At 37.7% G+C, this 26,194-nt stretch overlaps 1 protein-coding gene across 1 annotated transcript in view; it reads left to right on the top strand.

Annotated features, from left to right (window-relative positions):
- The window catches only part of SVEP1 (sushi, von Willebrand factor type A, EGF and pentraxin domain containing 1), a 125,992-nt gene that overhangs the window by 51,270 nt on the left and 48,528 nt on the right, over positions 1–26,194 (top strand). The window contains exons 6-25 of the mRNA XM_066181452.1: positions 598–777; positions 5,014–5,211; positions 7,607–7,725; positions 8,998–9,127; positions 9,764–9,871; positions 10,103–10,234; positions 11,485–11,679; positions 12,685–12,806; positions 14,796–14,904; positions 16,783–16,971; positions 17,304–17,537; positions 18,049–18,210; positions 18,933–19,094; positions 19,946–20,107; positions 20,670–20,764; positions 21,916–22,012; positions 22,652–22,765; positions 23,631–23,744; positions 24,622–24,823; positions 25,864–26,021. Coding sequence (XP_066037549.1) covers positions 598–777; positions 5,014–5,211; positions 7,607–7,725; positions 8,998–9,127; positions 9,764–9,871; positions 10,103–10,234; positions 11,485–11,679; positions 12,685–12,806; positions 14,796–14,904; positions 16,783–16,971; positions 17,304–17,537; positions 18,049–18,210; positions 18,933–19,094; positions 19,946–20,107; positions 20,670–20,764; positions 21,916–22,012; positions 22,652–22,765; positions 23,631–23,744; positions 24,622–24,823; positions 25,864–26,021 — 2,982 coding nt within the window. The remainder of the gene's footprint in view (positions 1–597; positions 778–5,013; positions 5,212–7,606; positions 7,726–8,997; positions 9,128–9,763; positions 9,872–10,102; positions 10,235–11,484; positions 11,680–12,684; positions 12,807–14,795; positions 14,905–16,782; positions 16,972–17,303; positions 17,538–18,048; positions 18,211–18,932; positions 19,095–19,945; positions 20,108–20,669; positions 20,765–21,915; positions 22,013–22,651; positions 22,766–23,630; positions 23,745–24,621; positions 24,824–25,863; positions 26,022–26,194) is intronic.

The following is a 26,194-nucleotide window of genomic DNA, read 5'->3' as shown; positions in this document are numbered from 1 at the left end:
AGGTATCTTCTCTTCTGATTTGCTGAGGCTTACACGTGTCTATATTCTGTGAATATAGTCCAGAGTGCCTGAGAAAATTCCTGAGAACCTGGACACTGTCACCCAACCTGTTCATAAGCTCTTAGCCGGTTCCCTGGTATGTACTCAGCCCATACCAGCCTGACAGTTCAAAATCCCCCAAAAAATTCTCAGACATTGTTGGAGACTAGAAACTCCCAAGAAGACACACTTTTTCACAGGATTTAATTTGCATGCAGCTGTCCTGTTTTGAAGGCTGATAGACATTACCAGCTCAGGCCGCACACTGTGTTCCAGATGCACAGTTAGTTTGTTAGCTTGAATTTACGTAAATACCTAGGTGAGACTGGAAGTGTGTGCCCAAACTCACACATTCTATGTAAGAATGTTTCAGGAAGAGGAAGGTATCAAGCCTTTGAAAAAATTCACTCTAGCTAGCTCTGTTCCCTAAATGGATACAAACTACTGTAACTAATGTACCAGACAGTATCTCTTCTACCTCTGAAAAACTGGGCAAAGTAGTGTAACTCCACTGATACTCAGTGCTGAGAGTGAACTGGAGTTCTTTTCCCTTTGCAGTTCGAACATGTCCCAGACTTCGGTCTCCTCAAAACGGACACATTAATTGTTCAACAGCTGATATTTCCTACAAGACAGTATGTTTTGTGACCTGCAATGAAGGCTATGAAATTGAAGGAAACAGCAAACTCACCTGCCAGGGAAACTCTCAGTGGGATTCAAAGGAGCCAAAGTGTGTGGGTAGGTATCTGATCTTACTTTCTGTTCATGTTAGAGTACAGCCTTTTCTGACATGCTGTCACAGGTGAGAAATTCTTCATGTTTTAATAACTGGTGATGCTAGGATAGAAATGAGAATTTGTCTATGGATGTTTTATACAGGTCTTAGAAGTTGGGGAAGGGTAAAGGAATTTGTAAATGGTGAAAGTGGACAGATTATCATTTAAATACAGTGTGCACTGGTGATTACTGAAAGGTTGTTGTGTTTCGTTAGTGTCTCACACATTGTGTTGCAAGAAACATAGAAGCAGTAGGTCTAGGGATTACATATGAACAACCAGCAGTTTGAGTTACCATCATAAAGCTAAAGTGGATCTGCAGGCAAGGACTAGTTTATGTTACAGGTACTGTGAGTGCCAACTAAAGGTTTAGCAGTTGTCACTTTTGCTGGACTCATGGCAAGGAAATAAGAGTTTACACAAGTTAGGAACTGAGCACCTCTAAGTCAGGATTCAGTGGTTGCACCAGCTGTGCAGGGATAGGTAGACATGTATTGCTGTTCCAAAAATGAAGGACTGTATGTTTCAGAATTATCTGTTTAGGACTAGTCATGGGTATTGAATTAACTTTGAAAGGTAAGATGATGAAATACAGTTGAAACACTTCCAAGCATAGACTGAAGGGGAAAAAAAAAAAGGCACAAGTTCAAAGTCCAGCTATACAGAAGCTGATCCAGTCCTGACTAAAGCCAGGGTGCAATATATGTCACCTGGATGCAGTAAATGCAGTGCCAGTAGAGCCAGAAACTCTGGCCATTTCTTTAGTGTTTTATTGCAGTCTTTAAAATGTGGACTTTGTGTGAAACAAGCATAAATTTCTAACTGTAATTACATTCTCTGAAATTATGAAAATAATCCACAAGAATTAATTTAACAAGACAGTTTGCTATGAGATCCTAATCTTTCTTCTGTTAAAATCAGTGGAAAAACTTCAATTAACTTCAAAAGGAAGGGACCCTGAAATCCGGTTGAAATATTATAATTAGAAGATTAACCATATTCATCAGTTGAATTCATCCTTCCTAGCTTAGCATTTTGATTAATAAAATCCAGCTCTACTGTCTAGCAGAAGATTTCTTCACACCATGCAATATTGCCTCTATTCCTGGATTACCAGTGGTAATATCTTATTTTTGCTGAGTCTGAGACATTAAGTGAGAAAGTTACCTTTGATTGTCAGAAAGGAAAGGGTGTTAGCTAGGAAGCATCTCTGCTCCTTCTTGTGACTGGTGTTTAGATCAAACTTGCTGAAATTCTGTTTCAATATAAATATATAGAGTTTTATCTAGGGAACGGTGCAAATCAGAATGATATAATATCCTCCTCTTGAAGGTTGAAGCTACCCTTTGTCATCATTGTCATGGAGGTATTGTCTGTTTATTTTTAGTCCAAATAGGTCCTAATTATTATTTATCATTTACAGTCTGCTGTATAAAAGGTCTTGGAAGTCCTGCTGAATTTAGGTATTTGCAATTGGTAATTTATTAACTTCATATCCTTCCGTTAGAAAACTGAAATGGAGTTATCTTCAGTCTGTTACTTTGAAACAGATTTCTTGGACCTCAGGGCATCCTTCTGGATGGTTTTCTGAATGCTTTTTGGTTTGATTACTGATCAGTGCAAGATTTGCCATATTTGCAAGTTAGCTCACTGAGACTGTACCACAGCCGTGTGTAACCATAACTGACACTGTACCATAACATTTCGTGGATTGCTTACAGTCACTTCTGTGGAGTCAGTTGTCATGCATCTCCTTCCAAGAGACTGGAAGGTAGTGCAAGTTTGGATATGATGTTTGTTTTAAATTTTTGTCTTTTTCATTAAAGGTTTTGTTAGCAACAAGCTACTTCTGAGGAGGCTACATATATTTTATAGGTGGCTGACAAACAAGATATCTGCTGAAAAGGGAAGCTTTGTCATTTCTCCAGTTTGGGTGGAAAAAAACAGAACCAGGAAAGCTCCATAGTCATGTTCTTGTGTTTCCTATCCATTGGCAAAAGGTTAATCACTTTAAAATTAATAAATTTTGTAAGATGCTTTTTTTCTTTCTTTGTTCAGGGGTTAGTTAAATAAAAATACAAATGACATCCAGGGTGTTGATGCCATCTAGCGTTGAAAGTATTACTGGTTCACACTTCTGATTGCAGCTGGCGAGTTTTTCCTGAAACAGTCTTGGCAAAGGGGCTGAAGGAAAGAGGCATGATTTGCTTTGTAATCTTCCTATTTGTCAAGTTTCTTTCTATGTTGAGAATTATAATCCAGTGTTGTGTGTTATCACAGGTAGTTGCAGGTGAAAGCAGGTTCTTGTGTCTCCTTAGAAATACTTCTTTGTTATCAATTCCCAATTGATATGACTAATGTCATAGATATCCCTTTACCCTCAGTGAATTCCTTTACCCTCAATGAATTTCAGACTTGATCAAATTCTGGAGTTGAGCACAGATAAAAAATATCTGTACAACACTATTATAGTTGCTTTTCCTGCTAAAAAACCTGTCCTACTTAAAAGAAATTCCCTTGTGCTAGATATATCAAATTTTATCCTGATTTTTGTCAGCCATTTCAGGATTGTGCTGTACTTGGATTTTTCTAGTATAGCTGGATGTGTGTCAAGCAAGAGGCCCAGCTGTTTTTGCTTCCCAGAGAGCAGCAACTTTCTCTGCTTTTCATGCTTACATGGAGTTTCTCTACTTCTTCCCAGAGTAATATATATTTTAATGCTTTTAGCTTGCCTCTACAAATACTGTTTTTAAAATTTGTGATCTTTTTGCTATTTGTCAGTGACCTTCATGTGGTGAGCTAACAAAACTTAGCCCTTGGGGTTTTTTTTTCTGATGGAGTTGTTCCACTTTCTAACAGTATCTGCCTGAACTATACAAATGTGTTAGAAGTGTTTGTGATCTCTGTGTCCTATTGAAATGCAGTTATTAATTGCTTGGGCTTTTAAACATTTCAGCATTGACAGTTTAAATTTCAGGAAATACACAGAATGCTTAGAATCTTTAAATTTGTTTCATGCATAAAGAGCAGTTTTCAGTTACTTGCTGTGTGTTTTGGGAAAGGAGAGGAGAGGAGAGAAGAGGAATGTATTTTGAATGTGAATCACTTTTCTGTCATTAAACAATTGCTAAGAGCTCAGTAGTTTCCCTTCTGTGTAGCTGGGTTGGGTTAGTTTTTGTGTTCTCTTGGTCCAAAGACCTGTCTGATTTCTACACTGACAAGTTATGAAGAGCTACAGGTCTTCTCATCGGCTCTGAATAAGGCAGCATTTTTCTTGTGTGTTTGCCTATTATTTGTTGTAAGAAGCAGTACTGAGAGTGTACTAACTGCATTCATGGGATACCTCTTTTTGCCGTCTTTGTTAATATCTCCATATTTAAAGTAAAAATAAACAGCTAAGAATGAAACAAAGCTTTTGTGAACCTGTTTAAACACATCATGGTTTTTGCTTTGATGCCAATGGTATTCAGGATTTGTAGTTAACTCTGGTAATAAAATAGTTCAAAACTTCCATTTTAAATCTTTAAGCAACCATCAATCCTTCCTGATTTTACAGAGCTCAGCTGTTTCCTGTGGTCACTCTTAGTCTTTCCAGCTGTTTTGAACACAGACAAGACCAAGTCCAGTTTCATTTGTTTTGGAATGCAGTAAGCAAAATCATCTGTCATATTCCTAACCTATAGAGAGATCATGGCAGAGTATCCTTCTTCTTCTCCCTTTCTTATTTCAAGACAAAGTATAGAAGATGTAGAAAGCTACAGATACTCCCTTTTCTATTCCCTCTCTCCTGTTATTGTATAGTTTTCATAGAAGCAAAGAAATGCAACTGCAAAGCAACTGTGAAAGATAAAGTTGTAAGGAAAAGAAGAAGAAGAAGGAGAAGAGGCAAATCTAGAGAGTGAGATATAGTGGATCTGCATGAAAATTACCACATTTCTGTTTCAGTGAAGAGAATGGGCAAGAAAACAGAAAACCTGATAAACTGGCTGCTGTTTACTGCAGTCAGAACTGACAGTCAAGTTGCAAAGTTTCATCAGGTTGTAATGTTTTTAATGTGCACTCATACACCTACAGACTCTTGAAAAGACTGTGTGTATTGTGTTCCCACTAATTTTCCATGTGACTTTATTTGCAGATTTTTTTGAATGTATACTTTGTGTCTGTCAGTTATAAGTCATGTTCTACTGCTCTCTTGCAGAAAAGCGTTGTCCCATCCTCCAGAAGCCAGCAGGTGTGACAGTTCTCCCTCCCAGATGTGGGCTGGAGCCTGCCATTTCTGGGACTGTGTGCCAGCTGAGCTGTCCCCAAGGATTCATCTTGTCTGGAGCTAGAGAAGAAATAAGGTGCTTTTCATTTGGGAGATGGAGTGCAAACATCCAGGAGGCTCTGTGTAAAGGTAGAGACCAGCACAAAATCATGTCTGTGTATACACGAGTGCAGAATTGAAGAGAAGCACACAGCAAATAACTGAGTGAGGACAGGCTTGAACTGGGGAAAGCACAACTTAAACATTGTGTAAGAAGTATTGCCTGTACCTTTACAGCTTGCCTGTCAGATTTACTTGTATTTTGCAATAAAAATACGGAGTTCAGAGGTCCCTTGAGTGTCATCTTGTAGTGCTTATCATCAAGTGCCTCTCCTGGATTCCATCTCTCAGTCGTTAGGAAGTTGCCTGGTAAAAGGCCTGATGTGCAGGTAAATTTGAAGTTTCAAAGTAGAGGTGAAAGCTCATAGCTTAAAAGATATTTGAAGTGAAACCCACACTAATTCTAATAACTTCTAATAAAATAATAGCGGTAATACTATCATTACTGGTTTACCACAAGTTTATGCAAACCGTGGAGTCAGAACAGAACTGTAAAGGCTGTGTAAGCCTTGGCTGATAGACAGACTATAGAAAAATGTTCATTTTAGTTGTTTTTAGTGGCTATGGCTGTTGACGTGCCCCAAGCACAATGCACAAGAGTTAATGCCAAAATTCACTAGCACCAGGTGTACTGGCTGACTCAGAGTGTAAAGTTGGGCAGAAGATGGTGACATGCATTTCAGTGTGGTTCTGCCATATTTACCCACCTCTTCTAGAAGTGTTAGGTTATTTATTCCCTTACACACATGCATAACTGAAATGGAAAGGGTCTGGCTTTGGATTATGGTAGTATAAAAACAGGGGCTTGTCTGGGAATATGCATTTCACCTCTTCATGAACTATTGTGCTCCAAAAATTATTTCTTTCCCTGCAAACTGGGGCCCTTGCCAGCCGTTGGGTGATGAAACAGTACAGAAAACATTTACGCCAGTCATCATGCCAGATCACTACAGAAACTGAGGGGTTTTTTTCTCTTTACAGGCCAGGAAGGTTTTGTCTCTCTCTTTAAATATACTGTTTCCCACTTCATGATGTACCACGTGGTTTTTCTGAATCTCTTGTGTAAACCTGGGCCAAACCACAGTTTTTAATATTTGATGGGATCCCAGCACAAGCTGAAGTGTTTAGATCAAGATAAAACACCATGGCTTGGGTTCAAGCTTTTAGATATTACCAGTACATAAACCCCTAATGTAGGAGGCACTGAGAAACAATGAAGTTTATTCTTTTTGAGTAAAAATGAACAGTTTTATTTCAATTGCTTTCATTCTTGTTATTGTCTTTCTTTGTTTTGCTGCCAACATATTTGGCCAGTTTAAAAAAGCCGTTTTCTTTTAGAATTATTTATTATTAGCCTTTTCAGAGAATTTCACTTTTAAGTGGAATTTGCCCAGTCTAAAGGCTGTGGTCAAGGGACTGTGAACCATAACTGGTAGTTATTTATACGAGTGCATTTCTAGTAAAATTTTCATTTGAATGAGTTCAAAGGAAGGCAAAATTGCATGTATTTATTGCTTTGCATTCTTAATTACATAATTTAATTGCCCAAGTTATGTTTTAACGGGAAGTATTTCATAATAAAAATATAAGTGATATCAGTTCTGAGTTGTTTTAAAGCCTCTTGGGCATAGATGAGTTCAGAGCCAAATGTGTCCTTGTCTTAGGATTCTAGAGACCATTTATCAAGCACTACCAAGCAATAAAATAACCTGACCACAAATGTTTTGGGAGGCCCTGTGCCAGGGAACTAAAGAAGTGCTTCAAGTTTGTCAGAAAAACTTGAGGTGTAGATGTTCCAATGCCAGATGGTGTAGTAACCATCTGGCATTGTCACATGTCAAAAGAAGAGTCCATTTATCTGGCAACTGCTGCCTGAATTCTTGACACTGTTACTTTTAGGTCAGTTCCACAGCATGCTCCAGAGAATTTTAGTCACTATTGTCTTGTTCATAGTATCTATATCATGTCATAACTGTTTTCAGGTTTTTTAGTCACTGACTATCAGAAACAAGTGTTTTCATCTGTATATGTCCTGTGTCTAGACAGGGGAAGCATGGAGATGGAAGGGATGGATATTAAAAGAAACAAATTTATTCTTATTTATTTATATTCTTACATATTTACTTATATATATATTCTTGTTTATTTACTTATATTATTCATATTTATTTAATGGGGTTTGGTTCTGTGTAGAAACCAGAATATCATTGTGCTCAGCGATAAACAAAAATACAGCAAAAATAAATCCTTTCCACAGGATAATTGACTATTCATGTGTAAATCTCTAGGCAAGAATTACAAAAGGGAAGAGACAGGAAGTTTACAAAAATATGTACATTTGTATTCCCTGTAGTATGAAATAGAGTGATAAGATTTTACTTCTGTAATACTACATATAAAACCTGATTGTCTTTTTCTGGTTTAGATATTGAAGCGCCTTGGATTCACTGCCCAGACAATATTGAGACTATGACTCTGGAACATCAGAACTCTGCTAATATCAGCTGGCAGGTACCAACAGCTGAGGATAACTCTGGTGAAGAGGCAAGTCAAGTTCTGTATCTATTTAACTGGAGGCAGTCTTTCTGATTTCAGTTAATTTTATGATCCACTGGAATTTCTTTCTTCTGATAAGTAGAAGTAGAAGAAAAATCTGCTAGAAAGTTTGTATCTTGAGAATTCAGCATATTCTCTCTTGATTAGAGTTATACAGTCACAGAACACTGCATGGAGTTTCAGTGTGAAAACCTCATGTGGTTAATTTATATAGTCAAAAGAAAGAATGTGCTCTTGTTTATAATATGAGGACAGCTGCTTTAAAAATAAGCACTTAGAATGTAAAGAAGTTTAATAAACTCATCTCAGAAGGAAGTAAACAGTTCATTAATCTTAAGGGCTAACAAGTACACACTGTAAGTACTTGTTAGTAAGTAAAATAAGTACTTGTTAATAAGTAAAAACTAATTTCAGCTTCTTGGGTGAGAAAGAGAAATCTGATTTTCCTGTGCAAGGTTCAGAAATGTGGCTATTGACTACTATGCATGTCAGGGGATCTGGAAATGGAGTTACCAGGAAAACTTGCTCCAGAACTATTTCATAAAGAGCAACATTCCCTACAGGCTCAGGCATGATCAAGTTACAGCAACTGAATGCTTTATCAGGAGTGAGCAGAGGAACAGTGAGTTTGTGTGTGCTTTTAATGCAGAAGCTTTTTGCACTTGGAAACTGAGTGGTCCCAGTAAAAGAGATTTAAGTTCACACAATATTTTCTGTCACATAGCTATGGTCAGTTACTACAGCTCTGCTGACACAGGGTCATTCACTGAACTGTAGAAGCCAAGTGCCATACTAAGTATCTGTGGGCTACTGGCTTATACACTTGCTTAGATTAAAACTGGATATGTAAGTACTTAGGGCCCACAACTGTCTGCTCCACTCCTCTCCCAGGTCAGCTGCCCTTGCAGCTGTAGAACTGTCAGCAGACAAAACAGGTTCTAAGCTGACACAGTTTACCTTCAGTCCCATTTGACAAACGAGGGTCAGTATGGAATTTTCTTAATGCACAGTGCTGTAATCTGCACCAGGTCAGGGTCCAGATCCTGACTAGGGAAATCCCTGTTGTTATAAAGAAGGCAGACTTAAGAAGGGACATAGAGCACTGTTGTGAAGTCCATCCTCATTACTTTAAGAGGCTATTTGCATTCAGCATGAACAGGTTTGTCTACAGTCAGAATACTAAAAGTATTTTGTCTACTTTTTGAAACGTGATTAGTAACCAGCTTTGGCTTTTAAATAATGAGTGTTTTCCTGTAACAGGTCTCAGTTCATGTTACTCCAGCTTTCATACCACCATTTCTACTCCCAATTGGTGAAGTTGACATTACTTACACAGCAATCGATAGGTCAGGCAATGAAGCAAGGTGCACATTCAATGTCAAGGTTATTGGTAAGTACTGGGAAAAATCACTTGGAAGGCTGTCTGTCATGGCTGAAATCTTATTTGTGCAGAAAGAGATTGTGAGTCAGTGTAGCCTTTATGGGTGCAGTTACAAGCCCTGGAGTATTGTCATCTCCATAAAGGTTTTGCATCTCCATAAAGGCTTTGCATCTGTGCAGTCACTGCAATGAACACAATGGTTTGGGATGTATTTTATTCTGCTGTTCTTTCTGACTGTTAAGATTTCTCCTCACACTAGTTTATTAAATGCTTTATTGCATTGTCAGTTATTGACTTCATCATAAATCTCTATTGAATTCTTGAAAGACTCCAAAAAAGTTTCCGAAGTTCACACATATTACTGATGCAAGTCATTATTCAAGTATTTGTCAGACAGTTGTGTTATTCAAGAGTCCTGCAGGAAGTCCGAGGTTTGCTCTGTAGAAGGCAAACACTGAGGAAATTCAGCAGAATAATTGCTCTTATCCATTCACTCAGCATCTTCCAATAGCAGCCATTTCCAAGTGTGCACCTTTGTTGTAGCTTCTGATATGAAATTAAAGCTGCTGTTCTGGTTTTAGATGCTATTTGAGTGTGGCAGTTGTTCTGTGAGCTAATGTCATTCCATCCTTTCAAATTCTGCAGATGCAGAACCTCCCGTAGTTGACAGATGCAGATCTCCACCACCCGTGCAAGCAGCAGAGAATGGCTACCTAGCAACATGGGAAGAACCAGAATTTTCAGACAATTCAGGTGAGGTAGTGCTCCCCAAAACATACATGCAACAGTGGAAGGCTAGAGAAACTGCACTCTTCACCCTTGGTCCCTTGGAGTTTGAGATTTGCTGAGGTTTCTTTTACTTAGTTATTTTTAAGGATGCATTATTTTGAAGATTTGCTGCCATTTGCTTTTGCATTTGTCAAGGTTGGGTATGAGCAACACTCTTATTTACTGATGCTTTAAGTTGTCTTTTAATGCTTCTAGGTGGTCCACTGACTGTTACTAGGAGTCATGCACCTGGAGATCTCTTTCCCAAAGGAGAGACAACAGTCCAGTACACAGCTGTGGATCCTTCTGGCAATAACAGGACATGTGAGATCCACATTGTCATCAAAGGTGTGTTGTCTACAAATGCTGGCCAAGACCTGGCATTCTTTTAACTAAATATCCTAAAGGATGCAAGATTGTTCCACCTCCTCATTTAGTTATTCCCATTTTATATTGAAGTAACTTGAAGGCAGTCAAAATATTTGAACAACAGATAAATTGTCTAGAACTGAAGAGGCACAGCAGTGAATTTGGTTCTATAAATTCAAATTACATTTAAAAGCATTGAAATTATGATTCATTAAGCTGTAAAACTTAAAATTTTTGCAATACAATGTGAAATGTATTAATAGGTGTTACTCAAATCTTGCTTCAAATCTGTAGTTAAAGTGAAAACTTTCTGCCAATTTTTCTCTAATTACATGCAAATACTGCAGCAGATAATAAAACACTCTTTAGATTTTGGAATATGCCTGTACCTATATATATACTACTGCATTTTGCTTATTGCATAGACATCTCTTCCCCACAGTTCACTTTCTCATTAAAAATCCGAACAATAATTTGGCAGATAAATTATTAAGAATGAAAAATCTACTTCATATCTGCTTTCTGCTTTCTGTGTCTCAGTTGGACATCTGTATAAAAATATCTACTAGTGAAGAGAGATTTTAAAATCATGCAGACTGGAATTTTGGTTGTGGCTTTTAGGAAAGGTAAGTTGCAAATGAACATGCTAGTCTGTGTTATGCTCTGAATCTTAGCAAGAACCAGTGATTGCTTAGAACTGGTGTTGTTTCAAGGCCTATACCACCTCAGACTTTTTGTGGTTCAGTGTTTGTGACACAGTATTTACAGACATTCACAACTTCCTTCACAGTTGGCCTGAAAAATGAATTGTAACTGAGGTTATGAAGTTATCCTAAGATGTTTCTAACAAATTCATATGTTTTGTGATGGTGCAGAATGGGTAGTATTTAGTTTCAGAATTCAAGATGTAATATGGTTTACTAGAATGCATTGTGTAAAGTTCATGTGAAAATTTAGATTTATATTTTATATTATTTTATGAAATGTATAACATTTTTTAAGTCTGCATGTTTCTGGTTTTCCAACTGCAGTGGCAGAATTTGAGAATTATTTATCAGTAGCCTGATCCTGACTTTATGGATATAGCAAATAATACTTCCACAAACTTCAACAGAGGCAAGATACAAGTCAATACTAGTAACTTTTGGAAATCCTATCAGTACTGTTTTCATGCAAGATCACTTATTTCACCACATTAATCAATATATAAATCTTCATATTTTTCATAGGTTCTCCCTGTGAAGTCTCCTTTGAGCCTGTGAATGGTGATTTTATATGCACATCAGATGAAACAGGAGTTAATTGCACATTGCACTGTGCAGAGGGTTACAGTTTTTCAGAAGGTTCAAGTGAAAACTACTATTGTGCATATGATGATGGTCTCTGGAAGCCACCTTATTCTCCAGAGTGGCCTAGCTGCTCTTGTAAGTCTTAGTTTTCCTAAAATGAATCTGCAACTCATGAAACACTGCATTTAGTGAGAAAGCAAATGAAAATATTTTAGAAAATCTGACTTCTGTTTACTTACAACAAGTATTCTCTGCCCAGTGCCTTTGAATTGTTACAAATATTGTGAAGTAATCCTTGGAAGCCTGTAAATATGTAATTTCAGAAGCTGTCTAAAGGACAAAATTTTTAGTCCCAGGAATCACAAAATAGCAAAGATGGCAAAGCAAACAGGTTAACTGAAACAGTTCGCTAACAAAGATTAACAGTGTCTTTTTAAGAGGAATACAACAGTCTTTGCAACTTCCTGATTGAAATGCATTGTGTGCTGTGCTTACATATCTAATTACCACCTGATTAGAAGAGTTTGTGTGTTTTCTATGAGAGGGACACATGCAAAACTTCACTGCTGAGATTTTGCACGCCCTGACATTTTTATAACAAATTTGTTAGAACTACTTTTGAAGCCCGTCTTGGTACCATGTTGCATGCACTTCCGTCAGACTCAATTTCTTCGTTTCAGCAATAAAGGATCAGTGTTTCAGCTATGAACAAATGAGAGTTATGTTTCAGAGCTACCAAGTCAAACTGCTTAACGTGGACACTTCAGAAGTTTGCTCAATTTCTGGATAAAAATTTTTATATTTAATCTAGCAGCATTAGTAATAAGACTTCTAGATTCATTGCTTTCCTCTCAGACGTTAGCATGGAGTTTACTGGACAGTTCATAGGGTTCTTTTGTTAAGAAAATGCTGAAGTAGAAAAATTACCTGGGTTTTAATTTGTTTGAACTTTTCCAGTAAATGTCATGCCTGCCAAAGGGTCGTATCATTGTCTGAGATATAAGTGATCCATTTGGATTGCTGATTTAGAGATTATGGTTCTTACCTTCTGGTATTTCAGTTTTAGCCTAAATTATCTTGATTTTAGTCCTGAAGCTCATGCACTGGTCAATAAAAATTTATTTCTCCAACATTTTTCAGTAAATCGTTTTGCAAACCATGGATTCAAATCCTTTGAAATGCTCTACAAAGCAACACGATGTGATGACAACAGTCTTCTAAACAGCTTTACTGATGCATTTCAGAGTGCACTTGGTAAAATGGTAGGTTAGTAGATACTCCTTCCGTTTACATAGTTCTTGAGAAATATTGTTACTTTTTCCAAATAACTAATTTTGTACGAGGAAATTGACAGCAGAAGCCCATAAGTTAAATCTGAGTTTTTCAGAGGGTAACAAGTTATTTTTTAAAATAAAGATAATTCACTGGTATTTTAATGTAATTTAGTCTTCAGTGTGGACTTGCATGAGACAGAATTTATGCAAGTGTCCAAGTAGTTTAGGGAGTTGCAGCTGGTAGATTTTCAGTGGTCTTCTAAAGAGAACCTATGTAGTTTTGAAACCCCCAATCAATTTTCCCCTTGGTGCTGTTTTTGAAAGTTGATGTGATCATAAAATAAATGCATTTTGTATAGAATATGCATAATACACAGCCAACTAGTATGAATGAACACACATAGATACAAATGGATACATTCCACATTTGGTGTGTACATACAGGTACTCAAGTCCAGTAGCAGTGATCTGCTCAAGTTTCATGAGTTTCTGAGCTCTGACTCTTATCATTAAGAACTGCATGATACTGAATTTGAAGAGGTCCTATCTTTCTTCTCTGCCATGCTCTTTATTTCCACTTCAATATCACAACCTCCTCTGTTAACCCACAAATCTCTCCTCAGCTGAGAAGTAGAAACAGCAGAACACTGAGTTCTGATCCCAGGAGTGGATGTCCAGGCCTAGTGCAACATCATTTTTCCAGTACAGAACACTGGGCCTCTACAGGTTTTTTGCAGAACACAGCCCATATTTTAATAAAAGGTTGTCTACTAACTAAAAAACATTGTTAGCACATACAGATCATGGGCAAACTCCTGAAACTTTGGAACATACTTCAGTAACACTTGTCAAATGGCTGAAAACTTAGGTGACATGTCAGGCAATGTCTAACGCTTGGAATGAATATCTGACATAATTCTCTTGCCCAGGTTTCAGGTTTTTCAGGTAATTCAGTTTTTTTTCTGTCCAGTAGAGAAATCTTGACTGGTTTTGTTTCTGTTTCTTTCCCTGGTACCACCAGGTTCCAGTGCTTGGACCATTCCTATTGGCAGGTAAAAGATAATAAGGAAAAAATTGGTAATGATCTTTCCAAGAAATTATATCAAAATGCAACAGTCTGGAAAAACATTCAGAAAGGCTGTTTTGAATATGCTTATTCCTATTCTCAAGAATTTGAAACTTTACCAGAGATGTGAAAAGTAGGAATGAATGGGCAAGAGCATCTTTCAAATGAAAGTTGTTATAGACAAAACAAAACAATTTCAAAAGACGGCCTACGGCCCCATTTTCTTGAACCCTTTCTGGAAAAAGCAAAAAATGCATACTTAATCAAAACTCATGCATTCATCTATTTTTATGTAATCAATCTCCACTGTTTTTATGGAGGGGAATAAAATAATACCAGAAATATTTTTGATGAGTTTTCTGACATGTGATTTCTATCCTCCTGAGATATTTTCCCTCTCCTCTGAGATCTTTTGATAAGTCCCTTTCCTTGGGTAGGGAGAGGTGGATATAAAGAAGTACCGTTTGAAAGCTAGAAAAAAGTGACAATTTTGTTGTAAACCTGACAGAATTACAAGTAACATTGCTGGAAAGAACACAGGTACTTTATAGATTTGAACCCTCCAGTCCTCTTTGGCAGGGAGAAAAATGCCTGAATTTATTTCTGTATTCTGGGTTTTGGCATGCAAGAGCCATTAATTGTAAGAGTAATGAATTGACATCTTCTCTTAAAAAAATTATCTTTTATAATTAAGAGATTGTACTTGTGCAAGTTGCTTTCTTTCTTTCCGAGTTTTATCAATAAAACATCCATCTTCTAGCAGACCTTGCTAGGGTTAAGAGACATGAAAGGAGAAATCTAGTGTCACTGGCAGAACCAGTGTTCTACTCTGTAATTAGAAGTTTTTATAATTCAGGGGAGAGGGCTATGTGGTTTTATGTTTTTAAAGTTGTTCTTCTTTATTTTGAAAGGTTCCATCATTCTGTAATGATGTTGATGATGTTGACTGCAGATTGGAAGATCAGACACAGAAACACTGCTTGGAATATAATTATGATTACGAAAATGGATTTGCCATTGGTAATTATTGATTCCATAGGTTCTTAGCCATCCGGGTTTAAAGCAGCATGATTCCTGCCACAATGTCTTTAGTGAGATTTTTTTTAAGTAACTGTGGTACTCATAAGATAATAAGCAATTACATAAAAGGTTTTATAAAAGTATTGTGGAACTCTTGATGTCTTATATTGATGCTGCTTCCTCTATAGTGTGGAGGAGAATTTCCTGGGATGCCTTATGGTGGAGAGGGAAAACAAATACACACACGCAGCCCTAGAAACCTGTTTGATTAGCCTAGGAAAAAGGAACTTCATAAAAACATACAGTTTAAAACCAAAAGACTGAAAAGTTACAATGAATAGATTTGGAGATTGTAAGAAAATGAGAAGCATCTGTGATACCAGTTCAGGTCTGCACAGAATCCTCACTGTGTAAAGTTATAATCACTTAAGTTGGCCCATTTGCTGTGAAAATACTTCCTGCGTGCAAGGGCAGATTTTGCACCTGGAGTGTGGTTATATCAGAGTGAAAGCCATAACCATCCTAGTGGTTATTCCCACTTTGGTTTATGCCACAGTAAGTAAGTTATCATTTTCAGTCCATTTTTGAACAGCTTAGTGTCTGTGTTGTACTGCTGTCATTCTTGGCCTTTCTGAGTCCCATAGGGATGGTGAGAGCAGAAAAGCTGAAAGTGGATAACTTACATTACCGGTGTTAGCAGGACCATTTTGCAGATCCACATCAGAATCTGTCGTAGGACTGTGTCTCTTTTACAGATTTATAGGGGAGTTACTTGGTAGAACTTCCTGCTTATGAACACCTTCTATTATGCTTCACTCTGACAGCATTTGTTTGTGTTCAGACACAGGGCTGGTCTGGATGTTCAGTCTGCAGTTATCATCAGGGTATGGATGAATGCTGATGACAGCTGGAACTAATCTGTAAAGGCATGTAGAAAAAACAGTGGAATGTAGCATCCTATTCCTTTCTGGTTCATGTCAACCTCTTACCAGAATAACCCTGTTGCTGTTTCTCAGGAGTTTCTCATAATTTTACACTGTGGAAGCAGGAGAGGAGGACACTCCTCAAGGCATAAAAGACAGCAGTTTAGAAAATTAGTTGTGAAACGGTCACATGATATTAAACTGTGGGGTTAACTTGCCCTAGTTACCACTGTAAATAAAACATAATCTTTGTGATGCTAACAGAAAATTGGCAGATTTTTTTCTATCTTCATATTTTTTAAAACATTGTCTACATCAATGAAATAGACCACATCCATCTAGATTTAGTAATCATGAAAAAGTAGAAGAAGATATTTTGATTGAAAGCATGTGAAAGAGTGGTGAAGGACATTCGACAAGGGTGAATTTGGCTCACTGTGTGTAACAAGAAATCCCTATCTGGAGGTAATACACAGATAAGGTGATGTCTTTTCTGAGAGGACAGACAATGTTAGAACTGTTCAGAAGCTGTTAGAAGAAGATGCCATGAAGATAAGGCATAGGCTATGCTGTCAGTAAGAAAGCAAGAAGTGGAATCAAGGACAATATGGAATTGTTGTAGAAGTTGCTGGCAGGTGAGGTTGCAGGTGAGGATTCATGCAAGACAGAAGAAGAGAAAGAATTGCCACATATAACTTTTATAGCTAGTTCATTGAAGCTTGGACTAATTTCACCACTCAGGACCTCCAGGACATCAGTTAGGAGTAAGACTTTTCATTATTAAAAATGCAGGTACTTGCCACTTGCAAAGACTCAAAGTCAGCACATATCATCTGGAGCTCCAAAAAAATTATATTGGAGTTGTATTTTAAAAATAAGTACAGGTACTTATTTTCCACATTATGTTGCTTTTCTTTTTTTCTTTTTTTTTTTTTTTTTTCCTAATGTCCCACAGGACCTGCTGGCTGGGGAACGGCAAACCACTTGGATTATTCCTATGGTGATTTTGTTGATGCAGTACAAGGAGAAGATTTATCCACACATGTCTCTGCCTCTGTAAAAGCAGCACCTGCTCGGGTCAAAAGGCATAAGCTGAATGTTCCAATGACTGACCAAAAAATCAAGTTAATATTTAACATCACAGGTGAGACAAAGTCAAAACACCAAACTTCTCTGCTTCCTTCTTTTTAAAAATTGTATCTCTAATACATTCGGTAAAACTTCTTCAGCTCACAGAAGCCTGGTGAAGATGCAGATGGCAGTTCTCTGGACACATTCATAGCCTCATTCCCTCACAGACTTTCTTCTTGAGGGCAAGATCACAACCTCATGTTCATGGAGACCTTTGTGCACATGGTCTCCTTTTCACTTTCCACTGACAAGCTTGAGTGTTGCACTCCTGATAAATTCCAGAGTATACTGGAAGTGCTGACTGCAAAACCTGTGTGTGTTTTGTGTTTGCTGTTTGTATTCCAGCTAGCGTGCCACTGCCTGATGAAAGGAATGATACATTGGAACTGGAAAACCAGAGACGGCTCCTTAAAACTCTGGAAACTATCACAAACAGGCTGAATAGAACTCTCAATAAGGAACCTATGTATTCTTTTCAGTTTGCCTCTGAACTCATTGTAGCTGACACCAACTCACTGGAGACCGAGAAGGCCTTTCTTTTTTGCAGGCCTGGTTCTGTGCTGAGAGGGAGAATGTGTGGTAAGCCAGATGACTTGTTTATTACGTGTATTTAAAATCCCTTTGCAAAACAAAGGTTTAGAGGATGTTTGCAGAGGGTTATGATTTGACACAGTCCAGTGCTTGTGGTCTCCCATAATAAACTGCAAAAATGCTTTGCACAGTTTGACTTCCAGAGGATGTTTATGTTCCTAAGGCCTGTGGAAAAGGGATGCTTTGTACCCAGGATTCCACTCCCAGGGGGAAATCAGGCATATCCATGCCTGGCCATACAGAGAAGACAGTACTTGGTATGCAGTCTTTTAACCCTGTTAGTCCTGTGAGTGATGTGTAGCTAAGACGGGGAATTGGATTCCATTTCTCGTGCGTAGTTAAATCTTTGCAGTGTTCCAGAGAGATACCCTATCTGCTGAGGAACAGAGTCACATTTCATAAAAACATGGTTTGACTAAATGGGAGCTCCAGGGGCAAGAGAGGTATGTATGATTTTTCACTCTGAGGGAAACTTAGGTTTTCCAACATTACATTACAGTCAACTGCCCTTTGGGTACCTATTACTCGCTGGAGCATCTTACCTGTGAAAGCTGCTGGACTGGATCCTATCAAGACGAGGAAGGGCAGATGGAATGCAAAAGTTGTCCATCTGGTAGCTATACTGAGTATCTACATTCTAGAAGCATCTCCGAGTGCAAAGGTAAGAAGTTTCATCTAATTCAGAGAGCCATTTCTGTATTCTTGGTGACTTCCTTTTGGACCCCATGGTGGAAGTACTGGAATGAAGCTAGCCTGTGAAATGAGAAGCAATCCTAACTGACCTTAATGCATATGCATAGGGAAATATCTAAGTTTTCATCACTGCTCTAGTATGCAGGATGCCTATGCAGAGGTTTTGAAAAGAGTTGGCCTTTGATGCTTTGTTTAATTTCTGTTTTTCATTTCTGTATTTCATTTCTGTGACTGCATTTTTCAGACACTAATAGACTTAAAATAATTCCATTGTCATCCTTGCTAGCCACTCTCCATCCTATGCTACAGTGCTGAGGCATTGAACAGCACAGAACCACTATGTGTTCATGACTTCTTCTAAAAAGGAAATAGCTAGTTTGATTTAATTTTCATTGTCTTTATTGCCATTAGTTTTGTTGATTAAAATGTGTAACTGAATTGCAGTAAATTATGTGTGAGGGTGAGTGGAGAGAATTCACTGTTTAATAATACAAAATTGCACTATCAGTACCTTACCACAACTGTCTTTTTTTTTGTTCTTTGTACCCAAGAAGTCCTTCAGAGTAGAGCATGCTCCAGAAATAAAATTCCTTGTGAGGTGCATGGTGATTTCAACATTATTTTCAGAGATCAGGAGCCATGTTTCCTGTTGGACATTGTTTAGTCATTCTGAACTCTTTTGCCTTATAGCTCAGTGCAAACAGGGAACATACTCACCTAATGGTCTTGAGACATGTGAAACATGTCCACTTGGAACATATCAGCCATCATTTGGATCCCAGAATTGCATCTCTTGTCCAGAAAATACATCAACAGTAAAAAGAGGTGCAGTGGATGTTTCAGCTTGTGGAGGTTTGTTACAAAAAGGGTAATGATTTTTTTTAAACTAAATATTAAAAATGCTCAAATTGTTGTTTAAACATCAGCTAATGTAATCCAGTTCATCTGCCTGAGACTTAATTCCTCTTCTGGTTAAGTGTAGACCAAGTAACATTTTCCAGCAAAATATAGATCATTTCCTGTTACCAGTTACCCTCCTTCTGATTCTTATATAATGAAGAATTAAGTGAGATATGTGGTGGGTACCTAAATGAAAAAATATTTTTCCTTATGGAAGAGAAAGGGAATTTGTCACTATTATTTCTTCCTTGGTTTCTATATAAAAATTCTGAATTTTAACTCAGTTTGCTCCATAATTTGTTCTAAGAAATTCTTCTCAATCGTCTTTGGCAAGCTTTGCCAGAAAAATTCCTAGGGAAGTAGTCTGTAAGGATTCATGGTCCAAAAAATTCTTATCTTTGTCCTTACTCCTTCTTGAAGGGGAAACAACCTAACAACAACAACAACTAAAACAAAAACGGCCCCCCAAACTATAAAGGAACCAAACAACAACAAGCAAAAGAAAGGTGTGAAAGATAGAAGGGAAGTTCCATTTAAAAGCTGCCCCCAGAACAACAAAAGTAGTAAAATTAAATACTTTCCAGATATTTCCATAATCCTTTTAGAACAACATGACATCTCACAGAAGATTTTAAATTGACATTTCCTAGAGTTGTGAATTCCTGGCAGATTTCATCCTGTTCCTTTTAAGTCTAAGAAGAGACTATGACAGTAGAAGAGAAAGTGATAAAAAAGAGGTGGAAGGAAGTAAGGTGGATGTGCAAGAGATCAGGTCACTCAAAAAGGTTTTCTTCCTCTTGCAGTGCCATGTCTTGCAGGCGAGTTCTCTCGTACAGGTTTGACACCTTGCTACCCTTGTCCCAGAGACTACTATCAACCAGACCTGGGAAAGTCCTATTGCTTGTCTTGTCCCTTTTATGGAACAACAACTGTTACTGGGGCCAGATCCATCACAGATTGTTCAAGTAAGCCAAATTATCTCTGCTGGATAAAGTGAGTAAGGGGGACATCTAAAGGATAGCCTGAAGTAGTCTTAACAGAAAACATCCCACATACTCTCTGGACAGATGTAGGACTTCGATTTCAAGCACTGAAGTTCTCAGCTGGTTAGGCCTACTGGTGTTGCCTCTGTTTTTAAGACTAACTCTGATACATGCCAAGGCTCAATAAACAGGGTATACATATGCCATGTGTGTGTGTACGTTGCCTATGTGTACTATACACATATGGTAAAGGGAGAAATATATGTAACTATACATTAATGTGCATATGCATGCATGTATCTGTTAATAAAAGCATAGAAAATATTTTTATGTGTATACACATGTATATGTTTTAGAAATGTGTGTCCTTACAAATACATATTTTTTGTAATGGATACTGTAAGGTTTGCTTTTTATTCCCACAAATTCACTTATTTCAGCATATCTTTAGGCACATCACTCACCTGCAATTATAATGCCCCCGCAGAATAGAGACCTTGCAACACAGTGTTATTAACAGTGCTTTCATACCTTTACTCTTTAGGTTTTAGCTCTACTTTCTCAGCAGCTGAGGAAAGTGTAATGATGGTACCAGCCTTACCAGAAAATATCAGCAAGCAGTACAAAGTCAGCAGTCAGGTAAGGACAAGTGTTATTTTCCAGTGCTATCTCAAATGGAAGAAAAAGCACTTCATGCAGCAGTAAACAAGTAAGACCTTTTTAACTGTAATTCTTTTGCTGACTTCATTTCCTAAAGAAATGAAAGCAATGGTTAAGAGGGGAGCACTCAAACTCTCTTTGTAATTATAAAAGCACTTTCATTAAACAGAGGAAGTGACATCAGCTGTTGACAGTCTTAAATTCTGGCTTTGAAGCCTTCACCTGATGTATGAAATACTTACTACATTTGTAAAAGAAAAGTAAACTACATGGAAGAGGTTCAGACAAAGTATCTAGAAAAAGTATATTGACTGTGTTCAGTCATATGAGGTCTTCCATATGCTGAGTTCCAGAAAATGCTACCAGACATCTAAGTCTCAGATGTAAAATCTTGAGTTTAAATACTGTAACACAGATACTCTTAACAGGAGTCAAGCAGAGCTCCCTTCTGTTGTGGGTAACCTCTCTGAAATTCAGGCAGGTCCTCATGTGATACTCATCTAGTGACAATGTTTGCTGGAGATGCCTCCTTACCCCACCCCCTCACCCCCAGTCTGTAACTCTTGACAAGACTGCTTTGACTGAATCAGAATTTGGGATATTGTGTAAACAGGAACAAAGCTGACTCATGAGAAGTTTGGCCTGAACCATTACATAACACATGGACAGGTGACAAATTGATCGTTTATGGGTTTAGTTGACCATTTACTCAAGGGCTTTGGTGAATTCAGATTTGCAGGAATAGGACAAATAATACTACATGGTGAAATTTCCTCCCAGGTCACCTGATGGCCAGTAGCAGGAAGTGATTAGCTGATGTAGAGAGATGCAAAGTGGAGAACTTGCATATAAAAATAGCTTAATATAAACTGTGGATCATAGTTCAGACATTTTTGAGGAGATTTTGCTAAGTAGAATGTAATTTTAAAATAATATTCAGATTTGTGGTATTTTTCAGTAGGAAAAAATCGCAAATGGTTAGCATGCTGAGAAGACAGAGGAAAAACTAGAAGCTAGTGCTGGTGACTTTTTTATCCCATCTTTCCAAAGTGGCTAATGGTGTATACAGTTAAAAACTTAAGTATCGCATGCCAATTTTCCTGTAAGTGTATTATTTGTGCCTTTGGCAGGTCTTTCATGAATGTTTTTTGGAGCCATGCCACAATAATGGGACATGCAAGCAATTGGGAAGTGGATATATTTGCATATGCCCACTTGGATATACAGGTAAAAAACTGGGAAGCAGGTGAAGTAGCTTGTACTTCATGATGCCCTTAAAATGAGGAAGTATAAAGGAGCAAAGCATTTCAGTATAGCCTAGCTAATTGGAATTTTCATCACATATTTAGAATATATAAGAAAATAGATACTTCCTCATGTCCTTGCTGAATTACATTGTGTTTTGCAGAAAAGGTTTTGAATAGTATTCCTAATAATTTAATTAATTTCTTTTAATGGAGTTCGTGGATGTGAAAATCCTATCACTTGGAAGTACTTACGATTAACAAAAGCTAGAAATTTGCAGTCTTGACAACTAACTACACCTGTACGGAGCCCATACTTGCATTCAGTGTTAACATTGCTTCAAATCAAAGAGATGTCTTATAATTCTGCTGTTATCAAGAAGTTATTTTTGATTGCCACTCTCTGAAGCTGATCAGTCTGTTGCCCAACGTGCATCACACCTTTCTAACATTTGTCTCAGATCTGTCTTAAAGCGCAATCTAATGAAAAGATAATAAACCTGAATGTCTGCTATGCAGGCAATTAATCATGTTTTCCTACATTAGGTAATCATGACATCCACTTTTCTTAACAATTTTAAATTTTCTCTTCCTATTCTCAGTCCTTTGTTTTGCATTCTAGGCTTGAAATGTGAAACACAAGTTGATGAATGTAAATCATCTCCATGTCAAAACAATGGAATATGCAAAGATGGCATTGGGACCTTTGTTTGCCACTGTCAACCAGGCTATTCAGGTAATTTCTTTCACTCCATAGCTTTTCTTCAGACAGGCATGGTTTCTGTGCCAAGTAAGTAACACAAAGCACAAGTGCTATGTAATTCTGTATCCAATTATAACAGAAAACAAAATGATCTACAGGTTAGAGTAAGGTTCTACTATATGTGAATAGTTTTTGAAATAAAAGGACAAGCATCCAGGGACAGGGTGTGGGAGTGTGTGTGTCTGTGTGCATGCATGTGTCCTTCTCTATTGTGACATTTCTGGTCTGAAGAGTAGGGAATTAGTAAATACTAACAGGGAAAGTGCTTGTGAGACTGACTGCCCAACTGGACACAGCATTTAAAGCAGTTGCCTTATTGCATCCCTCTGAATAAATAAGTGGGCTTTTGCTTATATTTTTTTCTCAGTGTTTTTAACTGTCGCCTACATTCACATTGAAGGTACTGAAATCTGCAGGGAGACTAACACACTTGAATAGCTGGACAAAGCAGCACCCGATTTCTTAATACGGAAATAAACTATCGAGGAGATAATTTTGTGTAATCAAAAAAAGCTTTCTGTTTTCCATTAGAAATGATCTACCTCATTGTTCATGTTTATGACTATACATTTATCAATAGCAGCATTAGCTGGATGGGTTTTTAAACGTCATAAAGATACACAATGGACTTTGCATCTTGATCCCAGCATCTAAGTAACAGAGATAATCTCTGTAGCTGTTGCAGTTGTGCAGTCAGTCATGTAATTTTGTCACCCGCTCTCAGTAACCTTTTGTCACACTTGTGGTACAGTGTTGTTCTGTTGTCCACATCCAGTCCCTGCAGCATACCGTCTATGACCATGTCTTGATCATGCCTTGCAATCCTTGCTGTTCAAAGGTCTCTTGTGTGAGGAAGACCTAAATGAATGTAGCTCCAGCCCGTGTTTGAATGGAGCCCACTGTGTTGATGGCAAGAATGGTTACCGCTGCACATGTGCAAAAGGGTTCACAGGTACACCTCATTCCCTTCCAGTCAGCCTTTACTCTTTCTGACCGGAAAATATGTTTTTCTACCCTACCCAAAGTACTTCCATCTCAATGCTATATAGCAATATGTATAATGTATTACATGTTGATATGAATGTAAGTTATAGATGTTCCTTAGGTCCATCTAATCTTTCAGACTCTGTGTAGTATTAACATGACTTTGGAAAGATTTACCAAGTGCTAGAACTTCAGTTACTAATTTTGCCATGAACTTGCTGTGTGGTGTTAAGGAATGAATAGCGGCATTCTGATAGGTTCAAATCGTTATTTTTAATTTTATTTAAAAATAAAAGATATTTTAACAGTAGATAAAATGATCTATATTAAAACTACTCCCCAATCCCATACTCTACTTTCACAGATTTCTGTAACAAATACACATATCTGTTGATTATCATGTTGCCAAAGAGCTCCACTATAAAATCACATGCAGTTTCAGTGCTTGTGACATAGAACCTCTTTCACATCATAAATCACAGAATCATGAGTTTCTGGCTTTCACGTCTCTCCTTAGAGTTGGGGTTTCAGCCAAAGGTCTTTTATAGTAGCTTTTCACTAGTTACTCAGAATAGTTCCTCCGGTGATGTCCTGGTTCGCCCCAAATTAGTCATTCAGTGGGGTGCTACATGTTATTTCTGTAACTGTTACGATTGTTCCCATAATTCTTCTGTATTTACTTAACCTCTGTTAATGGAATAAATTCCAAACCTGCATGGCTACTCTGATATTTGCTTCTTCTCAGAAGATCAGCAACATCCTATAAAAAGCAGAGATGGGTTGACAATCTTTTTTCTTGGGTTAATTCAATCTAGATCTGTTACTTTGTTCTTTTTTTTCCTCAGGTGATCGTTGTGAAAGGGAAATGAATGAATGCCTTTCAAACCCATGTCTCAATAGGGCTGTTTGTGAAGATCGAGTTGGAAGTTTCTCCTGCAAATGTCTCCCAGGTTTTACTGGTGTCTTATGTGAAAGAAACATTGATGAGTGTCTCAGCAGACCCTGTAGGAATGGAGCTACATGCAGAGATGGTATCAACAGCTTCAGGTGAAAAACAGATGACTGATGTAATATAATATGGAAAGTCAGACATGTTGAGGTGCCTCAGCCTTCATAGGTTTCAGTAAGCATATTTGGGCAGCCTGATCCAAAATAAGTGGTCCCTTTCACTAAAGGGGATCTTAAAAGACAAGAAAATATATCCTTGACTTGACTTGACTCTTAAAAAATTCCAAGGAAAACAGCAAAGAAAATATGCAGAGTTTGAGATGTAAGCATGGTGGGACTGCATGGTTTTAGTACAGATCTTCCAGAAGATGTCAATTTTCCCATACTTCAGGGGCATATCTTGCTTTCCACTGGAATAACACATGATGGCAAATTATGTACCTGGTAATACTACATTTCTGTAGCTTGGAAAGATGGGGATAGCTGTACATATTGAGCCTATATAAAACCCCAGTGGAAAATTCCAGATATTTAATTTTATGATTTAGGGTGTCTGAACTCAGATCAGAAGCTACAGATGCCAATAGAAGTGTCATGTTCTAGATCACTGTATAAGTAGGTGGGCCAGCTGTTAACATCTGTGTTTAGTAAGTCTTTTACTCCCAAAAGCCCCAGAAGTTTTGGTGCCTTTCAAGCACCTTGGTTTTCCAAGTATCAGAGGGTTTGGTATCTTTATTTTATTTTTTTTATTTTTAATTTTTTATTTTTACTTTGTTTTCCCTGTGTATAAAGATGACTGTCTGAAAAGTTGAATACCTCTGATCTTTAATTCTGTGCATGTTAGAGGTATGTTTTACTCATGGAAGTGCAATGATTATGTCTCACAATTTCATATAAAGAAACGCAGGCTGTTTAAATACTGTATTGTCCCTGTCTAGAAGTGATATTATGCAGTTAATAGAATACAAGCATGCTTAAGAGGAATGACCAAAATAAACCTCAATTAATTCTATAGTATATCATCTCTTGATTTTTTTAGTATTATTATATACCATTCTCATTGGCAGATCTGGCCTCATAGCCAGAATTCTTTGTTACGACAGCTGTCACCTTTGAAGTGTGCTTCTCTTCCTCCATAGGTGTCTGTGTGTGACAGGGTACACAGGACTGAACTGTGAAGTGAACATCAATGACTGTGACTCCAGTCCCTGCTTAAACCAAGCCACCTGTGTGGATGCCTTGAACTCGTACATTTGTAAATGTCCCCCTGGCTTTACAGGCAGCAGGTGTGAAACAGGTACACAGGACTAAGTGAAAGAAAAAGGTGGCTTGACTAAGTCTCTGCAGGATTTGCACTGGCTGGGCTGATTTCATACAGCTTCCCCAGAGAGTAGCTAGAGTGATGGGACTGTGAGAGGATGAGTGAAATCTGTGTGACTGCAGCATTAATAAGTGTAATTGCAGACAAGT

The sequence above is a fragment of the Chamaea fasciata genome, unplaced genomic scaffold (assembly GCF_029207755.1).
Source record: "Chamaea fasciata isolate MVZ Bird 193981 ecotype frontalis unplaced genomic scaffold, bChaFas1.0.hap1 SCAF_4, whole genome shotgun sequence".
In the NCBI taxonomy this organism is placed as follows: domain Eukaryota; kingdom Metazoa; phylum Chordata; class Aves; order Passeriformes; family Sylviidae; genus Chamaea; species Chamaea fasciata.
Note: the sequence above shows the minus strand (reverse complement) of the source record. Positions and strands in the feature narration are given on the sequence as shown.